General features: G+C 34.7%; 1 protein-coding gene across 11 annotated transcripts in view; it reads left to right on the top strand.

The window, feature by feature from the left end:
• VPS13B (vacuolar protein sorting 13 homolog B) overlaps positions 1 to 23,641 on the top strand; it is an 806,600-nt gene that overhangs the window by 352,015 nt on the left and 430,944 nt on the right. For all 11 annotated transcript variants that reach the window (XR_003514498.1, XM_027561445.1, XM_027561448.1 and 8 more), the window contains 2 exons: positions 6,450 to 6,577; positions 18,790 to 19,024. Coding sequence is in view for 10 of the 11 variants with exons in the window: in XM_027561445.1 (XP_027417246.1) it covers positions 6,450 to 6,577; positions 18,790 to 19,024 (363 nt within the window). In the remaining variant the exon portion in view is untranslated. The remainder of the gene's footprint in view (positions 1 to 6,449; positions 6,578 to 18,789; positions 19,025 to 23,641) is intronic.

Genomic DNA, 23,641 nt, shown 5'->3' with positions numbered 1-23,641 from the left:
TGGAAACACTTTTAAGCCACATAGAGATTTCAGCACCTCGTATAATTTCTTAAATCATAATATCAGCAAATACAGCTTTTGGTGTGTAGTGACTTGAAATATCTATCACTTAACAGTCAGGTAATGGTGTCCAGTCTGCTTGATAATATTAACATTTATTAGATGGTTTTATTTTCAAATTGTAATAACATTATTTATACAACACTAATATTCTCTATCAGTAGATTTTTAAAATTTGACCGTAAGCAGCTTTTGTGGAAACCTTTGGTATCCATGGTTTCAAGGAGTTTTAAAATTTGGCCTGCATTTTAAAAAATTATTTATATTTTTAGAATTTATTTTCTTAGAGCAGTTTTAGGCTTGCATTTAAATTGAGGGGAAGGTTCAGAGATTTCTCACGTATCTACTGCCCCACACGTGTGTAGTCTTCCTCATTATCAAAAACCCCACCAAAGTGGTATGTTGTTATACTTGATGGATTTATACTGATCGATCATTATCATCCAAAGTCCTTATTTCTCAATAGGGATCACTCATGGTGTAATATATTCTTCTGTTTGAACAAATGTATATAACAACATACACACTCCAATATAGTGATATGCAGAGTAGTTTCAATGCCCCAAAAATTCTCTTTGCTCTGCCTATTGCTCTTCTCTCCTTAACTTCTCTGCTAATCTTTTTATTATCTCCATAGTTATGCTTTTTCCAGATTGTCACATAGTTGGAAGCATTCAGTACGTAGCCTTTTCAGATGGGCCTCTTTCACTTAGAAATATGTATTTAAATTTACTCCATGTGTTTTTTTTGCTCATTTCTATTAATGAATAATAATCCATTTTCTAAGTGTACCACAGTTTATCTGGCAGCTCACCTTCTAAAGGACATCTTGGTTGCTTCCAGGTTTTGATAGTTATGAGTAAAGCTTCTGTAGCATCTGTGTGCATGCATATGGTTGGTCTACATTTAATTTAGTTATTTAAATCGGCAGAGTTCTACAATAAGTTTATGTTGCCATATTCTTCTCATACCTGCTAAGATATAAGAATAACTATAAGGTCCAGGTGAGTGGAAAGTAAATTAAGGTGTGTTTTATTTTAAAATGGGGCTTCCCTGGTAACTCAGGTGCTAAAGAATCCACTTGACATGGGGGAGGACCCCAGTTTAATTCCTGGGTTGGGAAGATCCCTGGGGAAGGGTTAGGTTACCCACTCTAGCATTCTTGGGCTTCCCTTATGGCTTAGATGGTAAAGAATCCACCCGCAATGCAAGAGACCTCGGTTCTGACCCTGGGTTGGGAAGATCCCCTGGAGGAGGGCATGGCAACCCACTCCAGTATTCTTGCCTGGAGAATCTCATTAACAGAGGAGCCTGGCAGGCTACAGTCTGGGTCACAAAGAGTCAGACGTGACTTGCTGTTGTAAAATATTAATTCTGAAATATACAGTAAAAAGTTAAAAACCTCCTCCCCTCTTACCCCTCATACAATTCCATTTTACTGTCTTCAAAGGTAACCTCTGTGAAGGGTTTGTATTTTACCTGTCTATAACTATGTGTTAATGAGATAAACACAGGCTCAACCTCACATACTGTTTTAAAAACATGTGGATTCTTCTACAGAAATACATATATTTTCACATCACAGTGTATCAAAAATATGATTTCTGTCATATGTTGAACTGTTCCTCTTTTTAAATGATTGAAATACAATCCTATCACAAGTATTTCAAAGTTAATTTAACCATATCTTTTTTGATGGATATTAATTGCTTAGCATTTTCTTCCTCTCCTTTCTCCTCCTTCCTTCTCTCCCTTTTTTTCACTATTTCAAATAATACTGCTGATACTAAACATTTTTCAAATTATTGATTGAATCTCACATGTCATATGTTTTAGTATTTCTGTAGCATAGGTTTTTAGAAATGGAATTAGTTTGTAGAAAAACTTGCATGTTTAAATATCCTGTCTTGTAATTTCACTCTGCAGGCTATCCTTATAGTCCCAGTATATGAAACATTCTAACAAAGGGCTTTAATGATGTCAGATGTTTTTAAAAATACAAATTAACTGTTTAAAATGTTTGCCGACATGACAGTTGAAAAGAATATCTGATTGTTGGCTTAATTTTTATTTTATTATTAGGAAAGTTGATCATATCTTAGTAAGTTTTTTGGCCAAATTATGTTTTGTATGAATTATTTGTTCATATTTTTTCCATTTTTTGTTATTTATCCATATGACACTTTGATATCTTCATTTGAACTTGTAATGGAAATCCTAGCCTGATAGGTATAAAACTATATTTCCTTTTCCTCTCCCCTCTAGTGCCATTCTTCCAGTTGATCAAATATAAAACCTTGGAGTTATCCTTGCTTTACTTTTCTCTCTTATTGTAGTTATAATCCATCAGTAAATTTGTTGGCTGTATCTTTGAAAACAATACAGAAATTCTCCATTCTTGTTAGCTCTGTTGCTACTACCACCTCTCACAACCTGTCTTCTTGTTTTAATATTTATGTAGACCGTTTTCTACATAGTAACCAGAGACTTCTCTCAAAATATGTCCATTAATTTCAAGACTGTTTAGAGTCATATCCTGTCTCAAAATAAAACCCAACCTCCTTACCACGGCCTGTGTAAGCCCTGTGTGATTTGGTCCCTATTGGTACCTCTGACCTTGTCTCTTGCTTCTGTCATTTTTACTTTGTTCTAACCATCCTTGCTTTTGTATGGTTTCTTGAAAATTCCTAAGTACACTCCCATCTTGGTGCTTTGCAGTGTTGTTACCATCTGCCTAGAATGCTCCACCTCCATGGATCTCTCTCCATGGATCTCTTCTTTTTTTTTTTTTAACAAACATTTTTGAATGTTTCTTGGGATTGGGGGCAGGAGGAGAAGGGGACGACAGAGGATGAGATGGCTGGATGGCATCACTGACTCGATGGACGTGAGTCAGAGTGAACTTCGGGAGCTGGTGATGGACAGGGAGGCCTGGCGTGATGCGATTCATGGGGTTGCAAAGAGTCGGACACGACTGAGCGACTGAACTGAACTGAATGTGTATACTGTGGTAGGCTGTGGTATTATTAGCATGAGAATAAAAGGTTTATGTTCCATGCCCTTAAGATACTTTGAATCTACTATAAATGCAAATATGTGAACCAAATAGAGCGGAAAGGGAAAGTATGAGTAGATAATAGCACTTGTCATTCTCATAGTGATGATGTGGTAGCACTTAGTTTGGAGACTGTTCAATGATTATCAAATTTAGCTTAGTAAAAGTCTTGAAAACCAAGATCTGAGTCATTTATTTTATAGTATTTAAAATAGCACCCTATCAATTACATGTATCAGTTCAGTTCAGTTCAGTAGCTCAGTCCTGTCCGACTCTTTGCGACCCCGTGAATCGCAGCATGCCAGGCCTCTCTGTCCATCACTAACTCCCGGATTTCATTCAGACTCAGCGTCCATCGAGTCAGTGATGCCATCAGCCATCTCATCCTCTGTTGTCCCCTTCTACTCCTGCCCGCAATCCCTCCCAGCATCAGAGTCTTTTCCAGTGAGTCAACTCTTCGCATGAGGTGGCCAAAGTACTGGAGTTTCAGCTTCAGCATCATTCCCTCCAAAGAAATCCCAGGGCTGATCTCCTTCAGAATGGACTGGTTGGATCTACTTGCAGTCCAAGGGACTGTCAAGAGTCTTCTCCAACACCGCAGTTCAAAAGCATCAATTCTTCGGCACTCAGCCTTCTTCATAGTCCAACTCTCACATCCATACATGATCACAGGAAAAACCATAGCCTTGATTAGATGAACCTTTGTTGGCAAAGTAATGTCTCTGCTTTTGAATATGCTATCTAGGTTGGTCAGAACTTTCCTTCCAAGGAGTAAGCGTCTTTTAATCTCATGGCTGCAGTCACCATCTGCAATGATTTTGGAGCCCAAAAAAATAAATTGTGACACTGTTTCCACTGTTTCCCCATCTATTTCCCATGAAGTGATGGGACCGGATGCCATGATCTTCGTTTTCTGAATGTTGAGCTTTAAGCCAACTTTTTCACTCTCCACTTTCACTTTCATCAAGAGGCTTTTGAGTTCCTCTTCACTTTCTGCCATAAAGGTGGTGTCATCTGCATATCTGAGGTTATTGATATTTCTCCCGGCAATCTTGATTCCAGCTTGTGCTTCTTCCAATCCAGCGTTTCTCATGATGTACTCTGCATATAAGTTAAATAAGCAGGGTGACAATATACAGCCTTGACATACTCCTTTTCCTATTTGGAACCAGTCTGTTGTTCCACGTCCAGTTCTAACTGTTGCTTCCTGACCTGCATACAGATTTCTCAAGAGGCAGGTCAGGTGGTCTGGTATTCCCATCTCTTTCAGAATTTTCCACAGTTTATTGTGATCCACACAGTCAAAGGCTTTGGCATAGTCAATGAAACAGAAATAGATGTTTTTCTGGAATGCTCTTTTTCCATGATCCAGCGGATGTTGGCAATTTGATCTCTGGTTCCTCTGCCTTTTCTAAAACCAGCTTGAACATCTGGAAGTTCATGGTTCACATATTGCTGAAGCCTAGCTTGGAGAATTTTGAGCATTACTTTACTAGTGTGTGAGATGAGTGCAATTGTGTGGTAGTTTGAGCATTCTTTGGTATTGCCTTTCTTTGGGATTGGAATGAAAACGGACCTTTTCCAGTCCTGTGACCACTGCTGCGTTTCCAAATTTGCTGGCATATTGAGTGCAGCACTTTCACAGCATCGTCTTTCAGGATTTGGAATAGCTCAACTGGAATTCTATCACCTCCACTAGCTTTGTTAGTAGTGATACTTTCTAAGGCCCACTTCACATTCCAGGATGTCTGGCTCTAGGTCAGTGATCACACCATCGTGATTATCTGGGTTGTGAAGATCTTTTTTGTACAGTTCTTCTGTGTGTTCTTGCCATCTCTTCTTAATATCTTCTGCTTCTGTTAGGTCATACCATTTCTGTCCTTTATCGAGCCCATCTTTCCATGAAATGTCCCCTTGGTATCTCTGATTTCTTGAAGAGATCTCTAGTCTTTCCCATTCTGTTGTTTTCCTTTATTTCTTTGCATTGATCGCTGAGGAAGGCTTTCTTATCTCTTCTTGCTATTCTTTGGAACTCTGCATTCAGATCCTTACATCTTTCCTCTTCTCCTTTGCTTTTCGCTTCTCTTCTTTTCATAGCTATTTGTAAGGCCTCCACAGACAGCCATTTTGCTTTTTTGAATTTCTTTTCCATGAGGATGGTCTTGATCCCTGTCTCCTGTACAATGTCACGAACCTCATTTCATAGTTCATCAGGCACTCTATCTATCAGATCTAGGCCCTTCAATCTATTTCTCACTTCCACTGTATAATCATAAGGGATTTGATTTAGGTCATACCTGAATGGTCTAGTGGTTTTCCCTACTTTCTTCAATTTAAGTTTGAATTTGGTAATCAGGAGTTCATGATCTGAGCCACAATCAGCTCCTGTCTTGTTTTTGTTGACTGTATAGAGCTTCTCCATCTAAAATGTAACATATATATATGTCCACATATATTGTTATAAATTATTCTTTGATTTCTGAAATTTTCATTATAAAAATTATTGAATTTCTCTAAGTTCTTCATTTTAGACAAAGAAAATTCTTGTAACATTACCTGGTTTTTATGTGATCAGTTCTTTTGAAAGTGAAAATGAAAGTGTCAGTTGCTCAGTCATGTCCAAATCTTTGTGACCCCATGGACTATAGCCCTTCAGGCTGCTCTCTCCATGGAATTCTCCAGACAAGAATACTGTATTAGGGTAGCCATTCCCTTCTCCAGGGAATCTTCCCAACCCAGGGATCAAACCTGGGTCTCCTGCATTGCAGTCAGGTTCTTTACTGTCTGAGCCACCGAGGAAGCCGAGTGCTTCTTTTGTTTACTATCAAAACCAGTGTTTTAAGTAGAGAGATACTATGAGTAAGCTTTTATTCTCAGGAAAATTCACATTTGGGAAGACACATTTTCTATTAATTCTGGGTGAAGGAAGTTCAGTTTTCTTTTTCAGTAACATTTTTATTTATGTTTTAACTTCATACTGAGAAATTCATGGATTGTTAGGTTATAATTAAGTAAATTTACACAATGTAAACACATCCATGTATTCAAAAAATAGAGCATTACTGTTACTCCATAAACCGACATCCCAGTCATCAGTCTCTGAAAAAGAGTCATCTTCACTCTCTTGACTATTAACAGATTGTTTTTTTTTGATTTGGAGTAATTGTAAAAATAAATAATTCTTTCAGTTAATATGATCTAATATATTTTATAATCTCATATATTTTAAAATTTTAAACAAGGGAAGAAGTAATAGTAGAAATATTTTCTGTATATTTATGTGAAACTACATGGTACATTTCTATTAAATTATCCTACCTGTTCTTATTCTTAGAATCCAGACCATTGTCAGTTCCTGTTAAAGCCGTGCTGACCATAACTGAAGGCTGTAGAAGTCCTGAAGAAAGAATGAAAGAGTTCATTGGAGTAGTATGGAATGCGGTTAAGAGTCTAACACTGCAGGTAAAATGAAAGTTAGAAATACCATGGTTTAATTTCTCTGTTGCCTTTTAATTTTCAGTGTTTTTAAGATCAATAAAAATTTTCTCATTGGTGACACTCACATATACAACCTCACTTTCACAATTTAAATGAAAATTATTGGTGCTCTGCAGATTAATAACAAAATGATAAGAAATGCATATGCTGTTCCTGATAGAGTTACAAAATTATGCAATAATGGTCAATATACCAATAGCATACCTATTTCAGTGCTGAAATAAAAGCTTAAATTAAATTAAAATGATTACCTAATTATTTTTCCTACCTGACTACATATTAAATATGAAAATATTAATTATAACTATTGTTACTAAATTTTATCACTTTTCACTTTTAAATATACACAATTTAATCTTACTGAATTACACATCTTCCAGATCATGTTTTAACAATGGAAATACACAATTAAATGCTTATCTCCATTTAATAGAAACTGGGTAAGCGTGCTGCAACCATTTTTAAGTTTTCATATAGACTTTTTTCCTTGAGATAAGATATGACAGACTGATAACAGAGGCATCTTTATAGAATTTTATGTGTACCAGACAGTAATATCTAAGTATTGGGAGCTTCTACTTCTATTCAAGATGTTGAAAATTGCAGAAGAATATTGCTCTCACCTTATGAAAAACAAAGAGTAAGGTCGATGATCTGCAAAATTATACCAGGATGCTTCACCCACATAAAGTGCAAGATAATACATATGTGCTGTTCTTAGCTGCTAGGTTTGTCGTAATTTGTTATGCTGTGTAGAAAAGTGATCCAAACATCTATGCCTAGCTATAATTCAGTTTGATAAGTATAATGAAAACTTTTAAAATCACTTTTTAGAAATAACATCTAAAACATATCCAAAGTCTGGTATCAGTATGTGAATATGATTAATTCCCATGGTGACCCTTGAATAACATGGGTTTGAATAGTCTAGGTCCATTTATACGTGAATTTTTTTTTTTTTTTGGATACCTCAGTTCTTCTTGATCTATGGTTGCTTAAACCCGTGGATTCAGAACAGTGAATACAAAGGGTAGACTGTAAAGTTATATATGGATTTTCTGCTGCAAGGGATCAGTGCTGTTCGGGTCTACTGTATTTAAAGTACTGTTTAATACAAGATCCGGTGACTTTGGCAATCTATTACAGCCTCTTTTTTGAGTATGATACTTACATAAAATTAAGAGAAGAGGGGGAGAGAGAAAGTATGTTTTGTGATTCTTTGTTATTGTTTTAACTCTCAGCTTAAAGGAAAAATGACTTTGTCCACAGGTTCAGCTGTGTCCTACAGTCTCTGCCAGCCTGAGGCCTTATGCTATTAATATTATCCTAGTAACTCATTTTGTTGACTTAGTTATATTCCTCTCTACTATCCTCTGATGCATTGGTGGCATCAGATGAGACAGGAAGGTGAGATTCCGTGAATGCAGGAAATATTCAGTGTCTTTACATTGATTTCCCTGGTGGCTCAGATGGTAAAGCATCTGCCTACAATGTGGGAGACTGGGTTTCAGTCTCTGGGCTGGAAAGATCTCCTGGAGAAGGAAATGGCTACCCGCTCCAATATTCTTGCCTGGAAAATCCCATGGATGGAGAAGCCTGGTAGACTACAGTCCATGGGGTTGCAAAGAGTCGGACACGACTGAGAGACTTCACTTACATTGATTGAGATTGATTATAGAAGCAGAAAATAGACAGTACTCCTAAGATGTTGCTGAATATTTATAGTCAATGTTACTTTCTTTAGTCTATAGTAAAAGACTGTATCCTTAGGTTCTCTTTCATTGTGTATCACCCAGTCCTTGTATTAATATTTAACTATGACACATGATAGAGCAAGCTAGAGTAGGTGTGGTTTTGCTTCTGATGACTGTATTTATTCACTTAACTATATGTAGCTTTTCTTACAATAAAATCTTTAATCTCAGGGGAGATACATTGCTGATGGGAATAAGGGTGATACCTGGGCAGTTGTATCTCAGTTTTATTAATTTTTTTCTGAAGTTGTTCAACCTCAGTCTGTATTCTTAGCTTACTCTGGTCTGTGGTCACAAGAAAATAAAGTTTTTTATTTCTTCTGTTTCTGTTTAATGCCTTACTAACCGTTCTGTGCTCCTCTAATTTTACTGATTGATTTAACACATTATTTCTACTATTTAAGTGACCTATGAAATATATGCTTTTTTCCCTGATGAGTAATACCCATCATCTTTTTATGTGTTATTTTGTAATCTTCTGAAAAGAGTAGTCTATGGTATATTTTGTTGTTGTTTTGCTAAATTGTATACAACTCTTTGTGACTCCAGGGACTGCAGCATGCCAGGCTTCCCTGTCTTTCACTGTCTCTTGGAGTTTGCTCAAACTCATGTCCGTTGAGTCAGTGATGCCATCCACCACTGCATCCTCTGTCTTACCCTCCTCCTCTTGCCTTTAATCTTTCCCATTAGGGTCTTTTCCAGTGAGTCGGCTCTTTGCGTCAGGTGGCCAAAGTATTGGGACTTCAGCTTCAGCATCAGTCCTTCCAGTGAACATTCAGGGTTGAGTTTCTTTAGGATTGACTGGTTTGATCTTCTTGCTGTCTAAAGGACTGTTAAGAGTCTTTAGCACCAGAATTCCAAAGCATCAGTTTTTCGGCATTCAGCCTTCTTTATGGTCCAACTCTCGCATCTGTACGTGACTGACTACTGGGAAAAAACATAGTTTTGATTACTGTGGACCTTTGTTAGCAAAGTGATGTCTCTGCTTTTTAATATGCTGTCTAGGTTTGTCATAGCTTTTCTTCCAGAGAGTAAGCATCGTTTAATTTTGTGTCTGCAGTCACCATCGACTGATTTTGGAGCCCAAGAAAATAAAATCTGTTACTGTTTCCACTTTTTCTCTGTCTGTTTGCCCTGAAGTAATGGGACCAGATGCCGTAATCTTAGTTTTTTGAATGTTGAGTTTTAATCCAGCTTTTTTACTCTCCTCTTTCACCTCCATCAAAAGGCTCTTAAGATCCTCTTCACTATCTGCTATTAGGTGGTATCATCTGCATATCGAGGTTATTCATACTTCTCCCAGGAATCTTGATTCCAGCCTGGCATTCGCATGTACTCTGTATATAAGTTAAATAAGCAGGTTACTCCGTACCTAATTTTTGAATGAGTCTGTGGTTCCACATCCGATTCTACCTATTGCTTCTTGGCCTGCATACAGGTTTCTCAGAAGACAGTTAAGGTGGTCTGTTACTCCCATCTCTTTAAGAATTTTCCACAGTTTATTGTGTGGTAGTCAATAAATATAAATACTGAAGTGATTAGTAAGTTAAGATGAGTAACTAATTTGAGCACACATATTTCTACTATAATTTTATAAATAACTGTGAACTTATTTAATTATAGTTCCATCTGAGGTTCTAAATTATAGTATGATGCAAATAATACTTCATGTAAAAAAGGAATAATCCTAATATTATTAGATCTCTAGCATTTTATCTTTCATATCATGTTTTTCTTTAGCACCGTACCTTAAGTCATTTGTACTCAGGAGTTAGTTGTGTTTTGATTTCATTAAACTGGGACTAAAAACTGGTTGGAAAGGTATGTTTTCTTAGTTTCTTTTCTGAGACTCAGTGTATAATAGGTTTTCAAGGCCATCTCTTAATATTTTTCTTCTTGTTTTTAATTTTTTTTTTAATAATGAAAGTATAAGAACACATTTATAGGAGACTTGGAAAAATACAGAGCAAGATTACATATAGTTCCACTATAAATTACAATTTTTTAGTAGATAAATTAAGACTTTATATGGAATTTCAATATCAAACTGTCAAAAATTAATAGGACGAATATTCAGAGAAGTAGAAGGACATAGTAGACCTGAAAAGCACTGTGATACAATTCAAAATAATTAAGATTTATATAATTTTAACACCATAGTAAGATTTAAATTCTATTCAAGTTCCCATAGACTGTAAATTAGGAGACACTGAAAACATATCCAGGGGCATAAAACAAAGTGCAAAAATTTTGTACTCTAAAGGTTTTTAAATTATATAGAGTCTGTTCTCTTATCACTATCAGATAATGTTAGAAATCAATACAAACATATTTTTAAATAACGTTTATATTTTCTAGTGCAATTTGACATTTACCGAGAGATCTTTGACTTAGCCATTGAAACCCTCAGTAAAGTTAGACTGAGAAAAACACATAGGGTGATTACAGAGAAGAAAGATGCAGTATTATTAAGTAAAGTACATATTTTATTAAAATTTCATAAAATTTTGTGCTGGTGTCCCTTTTATTTGTTTTTATACCTTATTTCAAAACTCCATATTGTATTTAATTGCATCAAGCAACTTCAGCTGCACACAACAAATTCTGGTAAATTCTCTTTTCATTTCTATTATGACATAGTTTCTAATTCTCCTTGTTATGCCTTCTTAGGTACACCCGTCACTTAAAAATGGACACTTAATTTCCAAAAATATGGGATTTTGTTTAACTTTAATATTAATTTCTCATTTTGATACTAACTTCTCTTAACTTTTGATGTCTATCCTAATACAAAAAATTTCTTCCGTTTTGACACCTAACTACAACTTTCTTTTCCGGGCAACACAACTCCTTTGTTTTTTTTTGCTCAGTTTTCCTTCTCTATTCTAGTGAAAATGCTTTGATACCAAAATAAGCTTGTATCGTAATCATTTCATATGTATGAAATACACATATGCAGTATGTTTGTATAGAAATAAAAGTTTAATGTAGTGGGACTGCAGCAGGTTTCTTTTTAAAATTAGGTACTTTGTACTTTTTTCAGAAATGGCACTAGAGTTGATGAAGATGTGTACTATAATTTGAGGATTAGTTCCAAGGCCCTATTGCTCTTTAATATGTCCTCCTTTTTGAGAAAAAAAGTACATAGTTAAAAAAAGTACATACATAGTTTCTGATAAACATTGTATTTCTAAAAATGTCCTGTTGCACATAAGTATTTATTTAACATTCAGAGGCATGTTAACATTTTAGTACCCCAGTATAAACTTGTTTGTTTATTTTTTAAACATCTAGCTGCTTAGTAATACATTATGGAGTGTTCTGTTTCCCTCCATTTATTATTCTTTCATTCATTATCATATTCAGCACTCAATTTTATTATATATTATGGTAGATCCTGAGTAGACAAAAGAAATATAGTAGTTCTCTTGGTCTAGCAGGAAAAAGACAAATATCCATTGTATTGAAGCATCTTGTGGGGAGTGTCTCTTAGATAGATCCCTAATAAAACTCTTGCCATCCAAAAGAGAAGTGGAGTTATCAGGGTAAATGTCATCTATTGAAAGGATTTCTAGGGCAGGCTCTGCCAGGTTTGTGATGAATTTGGATACTATCTCAGATTAATATTTATTGATCTTTAGAATTAGATGACATAATAGCATTCTCCAGATTATAATAGTGATAAAAAATGTATAGCTGTTTGAAGTTTAATTTGGTCCTAAATATTATTTCATGATGATGTAAGTAATTGTATTAAAAATAACCTCATTCTCTCTTATCCATTCCACTAGAAAACTGGTGGCTTCTCTGGTGACCCCAAGAGTAAAGAGTCTGCCTGCAATGCAGGAGACCCGGGTTCATCCCTGGGTTGGGAAGATCCCCTGGAGAAGGGAATGGCAACCCACTCCAGTATTCTTGCCTGGAGAATTCCATGGACAGGGCAGCAATGGTTTCACAAAGAGTAGTTCATTTCTAGCGATTCAGATACTATAGAAAAGTGGACTAGTTTAGTATATCCTTTTTTTGATCCCATTTTGAGAAGTTACTGTAATGGGGGCTAAGAAAGATAGTATTAGGGTTACCTGATTATTTGATGGCTCTAAGAAGATCTTCCAGGTAAAATTCCAAATGTAAGAAATCTTTATAATATTTGTAAGCCATTAAGTAGATACACAGACATGAACTTGGGTGAGTTTCAGGAGATGGTGAGGGAAAGGGAGGCCTGGTATGCTGCAGTCCATGGGGTCGAAAAGCGTCATCCAAGACTGGGCATCTGAATGACAGAAAGTAGATACATGCATGCTCCACAACGTAAGATATTCTGGAAAACAGACTCCTCTTCCCGGGATGAAGATACGGGAACTGGATTTATTTTGCTACTTCAAACAACCAAAAAAGAAATGGGCGAATTATATTGAACAATGGTTTCAAAACACTAGGCAATAAGAAAAGTTAGACAGCAAACCCTGAGAGACTTAAGGTAAAAATCACCAGGAACCAGTGACTTATGCATTTGGAGAATAAAAGGAGGGAATCTAGTTGGTGTTCCAGGTTCTGGTTTGGGTAGATAGTGATGCAATCATATGATAGGAGCAGCATCCTTTCAGGGTTAGTGGCAAATTGAGAGTTTGACTTTACATGTGTATTTGAAATGTGTATGAGATACCCAGTTATCTCTTACACTGAATATTCATAATTGAGTTTAAGGAAGAGATGCACCATATAAATATAATTTTAGAAATCATCTACAGATGGTTAAAACTAGGAGAATTCAAAAAAGTATGTTAAGTTGAAAGAGCAATGGGCCAAGTGAATACCATTTCTAAAGTAGTCGGTAGAAGAGAATGTCTCCTTAAAGAAAACCCTAAACGAAAGATCAGAAATGTTGGAGGAAAGGTCAAAGAGTTCAAGGAGCCATTGTCAACAGTGTCAGATTCTTAATGTTTGCTATGGGCTTTACTTGGCATATTTGCAATATGAAATGGTTAAATTAAGTAATATTTAAGGTATGCACGATTCTCATGTTCTTATATGATTCTTTTAGTTCTTTGGCTTGTTTTGTAATGATGTAGTGCCTTCATTAGCTTTACAAACAATAAACTTAATCTGGTATGTCATTCTGGATTAGTTACAAGTAAAGATATTTCTTTCGTTGTTTTTAATTTTGGCTAAGTACACATATAACATTTACCTTCTTAACCATGTTTAAGTGTAGTTTAGTCTGATCTTCCTTGTTGACTAAGCTTTTTGTGTATAAATTAACATTTAATTAAAGGAGTACTAAATGATTTACGTTTGTATAAATTATTTTGAAAATGATCAAGGCACCTTTCTTACCTCACTCCTAGTCCCAGTCCAGTCTTATACATACCATATACTTAGACATTTTCAACTGTTTGTATATTCTGAAAAACTTGAGAATAAAACTAGATTCTGATTCAATGATCAAAATCTAGGCCCTAAAACTGAGTTTTTAAAAGAGTTGTGTCCACTCTCCAAGACATTTTATGAGCCAAATATAAAAAAGAAAACCCTGAAGTTGTCATCAGATTAAACAAAACACCATAACTTAAAGTCATCAAAGGATTATTCTTTTAATGGAAGTTTGAACAAGTAAATGTGCTTGGAATCAGAGTTTCTGGAAAGTTGATTTTGGAGCCAAAGTTGGTATTTGCTAAGTTCATGTACTTTATTATTTTAGAAAGATGTATGTTGCATTAAGACATCAACAGTATTTATGATAACCTATTTATTTTTCAATGGGAAAAAGAATTTCATGCTTCATAATAATTCGATTGTTTTATAGTACTAAATGTAGTCTTGAACAGTTTTTAAAATGAACTTGGATTGGAGGGCCTTTTCAAGATAGATTAGCATAAACTCATTGTTTTTGTAGTTTTCCTCTGTTCACTCACCAGCAAAGTTTCTGTCTATTACGTTTTTGTTCCAGAACGACATAATTGGCAATGGCATGCGGTTGACAAAATAGAAGTACTCTGGCCTAGGATTCACTAATAAAGGAGAACATTACTCTTGTGTTTGCCAAAGTCAGTCTCCTTGACTTTTACATTGAAGATTGTGTTGCTGTCCTATGGCATTTCCTGGGTGTTTTGGCTAGTTTCTGACAATGGACAGCATAATGTCATGGACAGTTTATTTTCCATTTGAAAGATCCTGAGCTCCTTCTTTTGCTAATAATGTTTTATTCCTTTTAGGAGACAACTTCCCACATTCTGTGAGATTTTGGTATGAGTGTGAAAGTCAGATAAGCTAGAACAATTGAATTTTTTTTCCTCCCAGAAAGTTATATATGTATAAGAAGAGATGTAGTAATCATGTTACATGATACACCTAACGCTCTCAAGTCCAGTGAACTTCCTGGCTTATTTGCAGGATTAAATAAGAGTAGATATTAGACATATCAGTTGTCAGTCACATTAATGTTAAAAGTAATCAACTACATTTAATGCTTAAAATTTTGCATAGAAGGCTATAGTTTTATTTATAGACATTGAGAAAGTAACATCAGTTGCATGATAGTTTGTTAGAAAGAGGAAATCCTTATTACAGTCTAGGAATTTTTTTCTTGTCTTCCCTTGACAAGTATTTATGAGAAAAGTATGGAGATTTATAACATTTCACTGTGGAAAAGAAGATAACCAAGGTGCACTTTCAAGGTTTTTAGCTAATGTCCTGAACTGTGTATATTTAAATTTGTACTAAATAAATAGGATATTCCAAATAGTTTCATAATGTATTGTGAATTTATAGAATAGGAAACGGTTTGGGCAATAGTTTATTTATGTTTCATAGTGCAAATATAATACTACTTATTTTGGTAGTCTCTATATGCATAAATAGCTAAACCATAAGCCAATAGCATTTTAAAATAGAAGGATTGTGAACGTCTTTTACAAATCCTTGAGAATTAATATATAGATCTGGCATATAGTAGATACTTAGTGTATGTTCATTGACTTTATTTAGCAAACATTTTGGTGACAGTTAATATGTTAACCTTTATTTCAAAGCTGATTTTCCCCCCATATACAGATGAGGAAGCTGAAGTCATGAAAAGATTAAATAGCTTGTCAAAGGTTCCACAGCTAGAGTTGAACCCATCTGGCTGACAAGTCATTTTTATTAATCACTCTACTAGGTTTCTGTGAAATGAAATGATGAACAACATGTATTAAACAACTATTTTAATTAACATCATTATCTAGTGCTAATAAAAATAATTGTGTTCCCTTCTTTAACAGTTACTTAGTACCTCTTTCATACTAGGTGCAGTACTGTGTACTGAGACTGTAGCGTGAACAGAATAGGCACAGTGTCTGACAGTATAGATTGTGTGCTCTAGTGAAAATTATGTAAGGCTATTACTAGTTTTAAATGCTGGAACTGTGTCCTTTCTCTATAGTCCTGACTTCAAGCTCAGTAAATGGTGACTGTTAAAGAATGCATGAATAAAAGAAAGAAAAGTGAATGAAAATACAAACTGCATTGTTTCTTCATTCTTATTTTTTATTTGAAACTGTGTCCTGAGGAGTAAATACATTCATTCAGAGAACATTTTATTCTATATAAATTTTCTGAATACAATTATCACTAGATTTTTAAGTTTTGAAGAAAGGAAAACATTTGGGAAATAGGAGCATTGTTTTAAAGAGCAGAAAATATGGTATAACATTGTAAAGCATTTATATAAAGTTAGTCTATATGATGGACAGTTTGCTAATTAAAATGCTTATTATGTTAATGCATAAATGAAGCCCGTCTTAGTTTCTTCTTTTTAACTGAGTTGTGATCACAGTTGTAGAGTGCATACATTAGAAAAATCAAAGGTTACCAAACTGTACTTATAGAGGATAGGGAGTACACAATGTCATATATCTTTTTAAGCAGCACTTGAAATTTCAGGAAAAAATAGAACTTGGACCTTCAGAAAAATTGCATGATAATCATTTCACTTATTGAAATAATACCAAATAATTTCTACTTTAGTGGTTTATCCTCAGGATGTGATACTTAGCTATGTAGCCCTTGACCTAATAGGAATCAAAATAGAGGTGGTTCTACTTCAAGAATTTGTAATAATCCCTTCACTTTAACACATGAATGTGTTCAATATTGGCGAAAGAACATGTTGCTACCAAAACTGAAATAAGATCCTTGAAACAGAAAGGATGTTGCCATGGAAAAATGAAGTAACACTCAGTGCAGCTGTGATGCATTAATGAATAGGATATTTTTTTTAAAAGATCATTTGTGTTTGGTGTGGCTCAGAGGGTCCCAACCAGATGGTTTCCATGAACATGATCTGACCCCCGGTTTGAGGACTTCTTACTGGCAGATTACTTCATTTTCTTTCCCTTGGATTGTCAGATCCTTACATTAATGCAAAATTTACTGCTGCAGATTTATATTCACTTACATAAATCACTCAACATTTTACATTAAAACCAAAATTTTAGACATACAGTTTAACAGTTATTTTAAAAGTGTAAAAAGATTTATGTGTTAGCTTTAGTATATATAATAGATGTAACATTATAACAAGTTTGAGCAATTTGGATTATATGTTTTAGTTCTTATCATTAAAAGAATCCCCACAACATGTATCATTTTTTAGAAAGCTTATTTTTTAATGTTGTTATGTGTATCAGATTAATATACTGTTGGTTTTATATGCATTGCTCAGGTTGTTTTGATTTGATTAAATAATTTATATCTGAATTAGTAGAAACTTAGAATATATTGTGATTATGGAAATTTTGGCACAATTTAAATTTGTTTCTCAAGACATCTATGTATAAATTTGTATACAGTGACATATTAAACTAATTACCTCACATTGTTGAAAGCATTTGTCAACATAGCATCAGTATCTACAATAAAATGTTAAATAAATGACCCGTCATTATTTGAGCTTATAACCATAGTTAATGTAGGAGAATATGCTGTCAGTGTGCCACTCTAACTTGTGCACTTTAGCATCACTAATGAATTATGTTACATGTTTGAAACAAAATGTAACATATTTGAGACAATATACACTTCTGTTTCAGAAGTTAGAAATGTGATCTTAAGTCAGTGATGAACTACTTAACATATACATTTTAAAATCATGTAATCTACAAGATTAAATTCTAGAACTAAAAATTTTCATACTGTATGAACCAGTGTACTTATTTTTGTAAATTTTTACTTACATTTTTCTTCACTGAATTCATTGGTTTATCCATGCACAGAAATACTGAAGGGAAAATGAGTAAGTGCACTTATAAGACTGGCAAATTATTTATCATATCAAGGAATTCAGACCTGTTACATACCATGCTCTCACTAAGAAATATATTAACCCCAGGAGTACATCTATGACTGTAGTCTTAGTTATCTTTTGTAAAATATGGTCTCTTTGTTATTTTAAGTTGCTAGACTATCCAAACATTTATCAAGCAAACAAAGTTTAGTTTTTATTAGATAATACGTTCAGGTAATAGCTTTGTATGCCAATTATTTTATAGAAAATTAGCAGGTTATATTTTGTATTTTATTAAAAATAATTCAAGTATGCTACACCGTTGGGGCAGTTTACTAGCCAGGTACAGAATATTACCTTGTAATAAAGTCAGCTTAGACTAATAGGCTTTAACTTAAGCATACCTTTTGAATTAAGTACTCATGATGTATTCAGTTTTTTATTTGGTCTTGCTTAGTCTTACTTTAACTCTGTTAGGGGCTGGCAACCTAAGTAAGTACACTGGGGATAAGGAAGCATAAAAATTTCACATGAAATCACAATTTAGGTAATAAATCAACATATGATAAAAGTAAGGAATAGCGCTCTGATTTTTAAGTCTCCTGAATTTTCTTCATTACTATGTTACTAACGTGTTCTCCTTTAATGTTTATCTAGAGATATAATCTGAGCATTTAAAGTATTTTTTCTTAAATTTCTATCTGTAAAATGAAAGACAAAGGGACAAATTCACATAGAAATAGATGTTTGTGGTTTTTTTATTTTTTAAAGTAAGAGCAGCAAAATGCTAGTCAGCTCTAACCCCTTAGCTGGTGTTAACAAAATGTAATGAACTGCAAAAAAAGTAGGATTTTCTCACCTTTTTTTGCCAGCACATTTTCTAACTCAATCATGTTTCTTGGAAAGAACTGTGGAAAGGCAGCTATGTTTTCATTTCATGTCATTGTGCTCTTTTGATCAAATTTATAGCAAGAAACAATACCTTTTCCAGTGTTTGTCGTATTCTTTAGTAAAATCAACTGATGAAGACATAAGTATGGGACATTTTCTTTTTTGGGCTTGCCTGTGTATTCTGGTAAAGATATTAGGTGATTGAGATTTGTTTATTCTCAAACTTAATCTGATCCAAATATTTTGATTCTGTTTTTCTTTTCTAGCTTGAAGTACAGTCTTGTTGTGTGTTTATCCCAAATGATAGTTTGCCTTCTCCTAGTACAATTGTATCTGGTGACATTCCTGGAACAGTAAGAAGTTGGTACCATGGACAAACGAGCATGCCAGGAACGCTTGCCCTCTGTTTGCCTCAAATAAAGATTGTTAGTGCTGGCCACAAGTATATGGACCCTCTCCAGGAGATTCCGTTTGTCATCCCACGACCCATCCTTGAAGAAGGTACATTTTTATTTTAAAGTCTTCCTATGGTTATATTTTATACTGATACTTTCAGTTTTACTGTTTTTTTTTTTTTTTTAATTATGCCAGTGCATCTCTAAATCAGTCTTCTCATTGGAAGAACTTAATGGAAATGAACTAAGTGATCTACAAAGTAGTTCTGAAAAGACAGATGTATAAAGTAAATGAACTAAGTGATGCTGTTTATTGATAGCCACACCTTTTATTATATATAGATGAAGACAACATACATATATATATAGACAGAGACTATCTGCCAAAGATTATATGGTATATAGTATAATCACTGAAATGCTAAGCACAAATAAAATTAACTTGAGAAGAAAGTTGTTTTCAGATGTTTGCATTAAGCTGAAGTAAGAATTATAAGTAGGTTTATTTTAACTTAAGCCACTTGACTTACAAATAGATGTATCATAAACACAGAAATTGTCTATGTGTTTATTGTTTACACCATTTATATCAAGCTTGATATATTTCTAGATTACTCATTTATTTAAATAAAGTAGATAATTGTGTGAGGATTGGAACCAAGGCTCTTTCTTTAATAAATACTGGATTTCTGATGTTGCAGTGTTTTCAGTTGCAGGTTCATACCCTTTGAACTTGGATGCATTCATTTCAAACTATGTGAACCTGGAAAAGTTTTGAGTCACAAAGTCAGTAGTGTGAATCTATATTTTAATAACAAGCCTCAGATTTTTGACAGTGCTAAATAGGTCAACACCTTGTTCATATTATTAGGATGTAAGTGTCTAAATCCGGACATCGTTCAGATTACCACACATATTGTTATTGAAAAGTTAGTGAAGTCTTCAATTTTTTTTACTTTGACTTAATGTTGATTTCTGTCTCCCTTTCTCTGTTGTGATTTCCATTGAAATCTAATTTTGTTAGGTTTATGTAAGCATGATTTTATCCAGAAATTAGAGTTGGTACTTAATGACATGAATACTATTATCATAAAATCATAGAATTCTAGTACTTAGAAGGAACTTAAGAGTTCTTGTGAAGTGCTCTTTGTCTTGATTCTTTCTCTAGCATATTGGGCATAGCTGTTATTTGCTATTCATTTTTGGTTACAGGAAATTCCTTATTATCACAATAGGTGTTATGTGTCCTATTAAGGGTATGCTAGCTTCATAAAGTGAGCTGGGGAGTGCTTCCTCTTAAAAAGAAAAATAACTCTGGAATGATTTTTTAAAAATTGATTTGTATCTTGATTTTTGTTACAACTCATTGCTAAAATTTCACATATTGTAAAATTCCTCCTTTTAAAGTATATAATTAGATGATTTTTAGTGTATTTAGTTTTTATGCAACATCAGCATCTAATATTAGCATAGTTTTATCACTGTAAAAATAATTGGTACATCATTAGCACTTAGTCCTCTGCTCCATCCCGCAAGTCCCCTAGGAACTGTCTTTCTATGAATTTGCTTGTTTTAGACATTTCATGATTGGAATGAAAAAACTTGTGTTCTCTTCTGACTGGCTTCTTTCACTTACCATAAATTTCAAGGTTGATTCATGTTGTAGTATGTATGTCTTCATTCCTTTTTATAGCTGAATAAAAATTCATTTTATGAATATACCACATTTATTCATTATTTGATGGACATTTGTGTTGTTTCTACTTTTTAGTGATTATAAATAATGCTGCTATGATCATTCTTGTACACTTTTCACATGGACATATGTTTTAATTTCTATTCAATTCCATTCAATTCAGTTGCTAAGTTGTGTCCAACTGTTTGCATCCCCATGGACTGCAGCATGCCATGCTTCCCTGTCCATCACCAGCTCCCGGAGCTTGCTCAAACTCATGTCCATCGAGTCCGTGATGGCATCCAAATGTCTCTCTCTGTCACCCCTTCTCCTCCTGCGTTCATTCTTTCCCAGCATCAGGGTCTTTTCCAATGAGTCAGTTCTTCGCATCAGGTGGCCAAAGTATTGGAGCCTCAGCTTCAGCATCATTTCTTTTAGATGCATATAGTAGAATTGTTGGGTCATTTGGTAACTCTGTCCTTATCTTTGAAACTGATGGACTATTTATCAAAATGTCTGTTCCCTTTTGCAATCCCACATCAGAGAATGGAGGTTCTAATTTTTTATACTGAAGTACAGTTGATGCACAACATTAATTTATCCGTATCTGTGTCACCACTTATTATTGTGGTATTGTTACTGTCTTGTTTCCAGCCATACCAGTTGCTATGAAGTGTTATCTCGTGGTTTTGATTTTCATTTCCCTAATGTCTGATGATGTTGAGCATCTTTTCATGTGCTTATTGGCCATTGTAGATCTTGTTTTGTATTTTCTTCTTATATTCAAATTCTTTGCCTACTTTTTAGTTATTTTTCTCTTTATTGTTGAGTTATAATAAGAGTTCTTTATATATTCTGATATCAGACCTTTAATAAATATGTAACTTGCAAATATTCTCTCCCATCCTCCCAGTCTTTTCATTATCTTAATTGTTTGAATTTAATTATGTAAATAAAAATGTTTCCTTTATACTGTTATATATGTTAATTGTAATTCATTTATCCCCTGCTGTTTTGGAAATTATCCCTTAACTATTCTTTTTCTTTTTTATATTAGAAATTAGCACTTTTTGATTAAAGTCAACTCTAGGTCTAGAAATCTTAACTTGCATATTTAGTGTATTAAATTATGCATTAAAACAAGCTATTTACTGTGCTTCTGAACACACACAGGTCTGAAAATACTTGAATTCATTCATCCTATCTGGATTAATAGGCCATCATTTAAAGAATAATTGCTTGTATTTATTGTGAGTATATAATCAGGACAGGGTTTGGAACACTTACTTAGTGCAGAAAAGTGTTAGTCGCTCAGTTGTGTCCCACCCTCTGCAACCCTGCAACTCTCTGCAACCATGGACTCTAACCACCCAGTCTCCTCTGTTCATGGAATTCTCCAGGCAAGAATACTGGAGTGGATATCCATTGTATTCTCTGGGGCATTTTCCCCATCCACGGATTGAACCTGGGCTTTCTGCATTGCAGGCAGGTTCTTTACTGTCTGAGCCACCAGGGAATCAAGAGTCAGATAGTGAATGTTTTCAATTTTATCCATTTCTTGGTCTTTTTGCCACTTCTGAACCCTCTTTTGGCATGCAGAAACAGCCATAGACAATAAGTCAATGACTGTGTATCTGTGAAGCTTTATTTATAAAATCTGATAGTCAGATTTGGTCTTGGGCCATGTTTGCTGACTCTTGAACTAGTGCCTTTCTAGACATGCCTTCTTATAATTCAGTCCTCTGTCCTATGGCAGATCATTTTCCATTTGCCTTTTTGTGATGATATGTGGTTATCAAAGTGAATTTTGTTTGAATATTTTTTAATTTCACTAGATACATAATTTATATATCCAGATTTATTGCTAGGTATGTAATTTCTTATTATTTTAGTCCGGCCTATTAAAGATACAGAGGCTTTCCTTGTAGCTCAGTTGGTAAAGAATCTGCCTGCAATGCAGGAGACCTGTGTTCGATTCCTCGGTCAGAAAGATTTCCTGGAGAAGGAAATGGCAACCCACTCCAGTATTCTTGCCAGGAGAATCCCATGGACAGGGGAGCTTGGAGGGCTACAGTTCATGGGGTTGCAAGAGTTGAACACGACTTAGCAACTAAACCACCACCAATTAAAGATACTGTTGTGCTGACTCGTACTTTTCATTGTCCTATTGAGAGATTCACTTGCAGTTTATGTTGCCTTGAAGATATTTTGTCCTTCCTTCTGGCAACTTTAAAAATTTTTTAAATCTTTGTGTTTTAAAGTTTTTATATTGGTGTCTATAAAAGCCATAAAGATTTCTCCAAGTTTTCTGGCATGATCTATTCAGATGTTCAGTTCAGTTCAGTTACTCAGTTGTGTCCGACTCTTTGTGACCCCATGAATTGCAGCACGCCAGGCTTCCCTGTCCATCACCAACTCCCGGAGGTCACCCAAACTCTTGTCCATCGAGTCGGTGATGCCATCCAGCCATCTCATCCTCTCTTATCCCCTTTTCCTCCTGCCCCCAATCCCTCCCAGCATCAGAGTCTTTTCCAGTGAGTCAACTCTTCGAATGAAGTGGCCAAAGTATTGGAGTTTCAGCTTCAGCATCAGTCCTTCCAAAGAACACCCAGGACTGATCTCCTTTAGAATGGACTGGTTGGATCTCCTTGCAGTCCAAGGAACTCTCAAGAGTCTTCTCCAACACCACAGTTCAAAAGCATCAGTTCTTCGGTGCTCAGCTTTCTTCACAGTCCAACTTTCACATCCATACATGACCATTGGAAAAACCATAGCCTTGACTAGACAGACCTTTGTTGGCAAAGTAATGTCTCTGCTTTTGAATATGCTATCTAGGTTGATCATAACTTTCCTTCTAAGGAGTAAGCGTCTTTTAATTTCATGGCTGCAGTCACCATCTGTAGTGATTTTGGAGTCCAGAAAAATAAAGTCTGACACTGTTTCCACTGTTCTCCCATCTATTTCCCATGAAGTGATGGGAACCAGATGCCATGATCTTCGTTTTCTGAATGTTGAGCTTTAAGCCAACTTTTTCACTGTCCACTTTCA

The sequence above is a fragment of the Bos indicus x Bos taurus genome, chromosome 14, assembly GCF_003369695.1.
Source record: "Bos indicus x Bos taurus breed Angus x Brahman F1 hybrid chromosome 14, Bos_hybrid_MaternalHap_v2.0, whole genome shotgun sequence".
NCBI classification, from domain to species: domain Eukaryota; kingdom Metazoa; phylum Chordata; class Mammalia; order Artiodactyla; family Bovidae; genus Bos; species Bos indicus x Bos taurus.
Note: the sequence above shows the minus strand (reverse complement) of the source record. Positions and strands in the feature narration are given on the sequence as shown.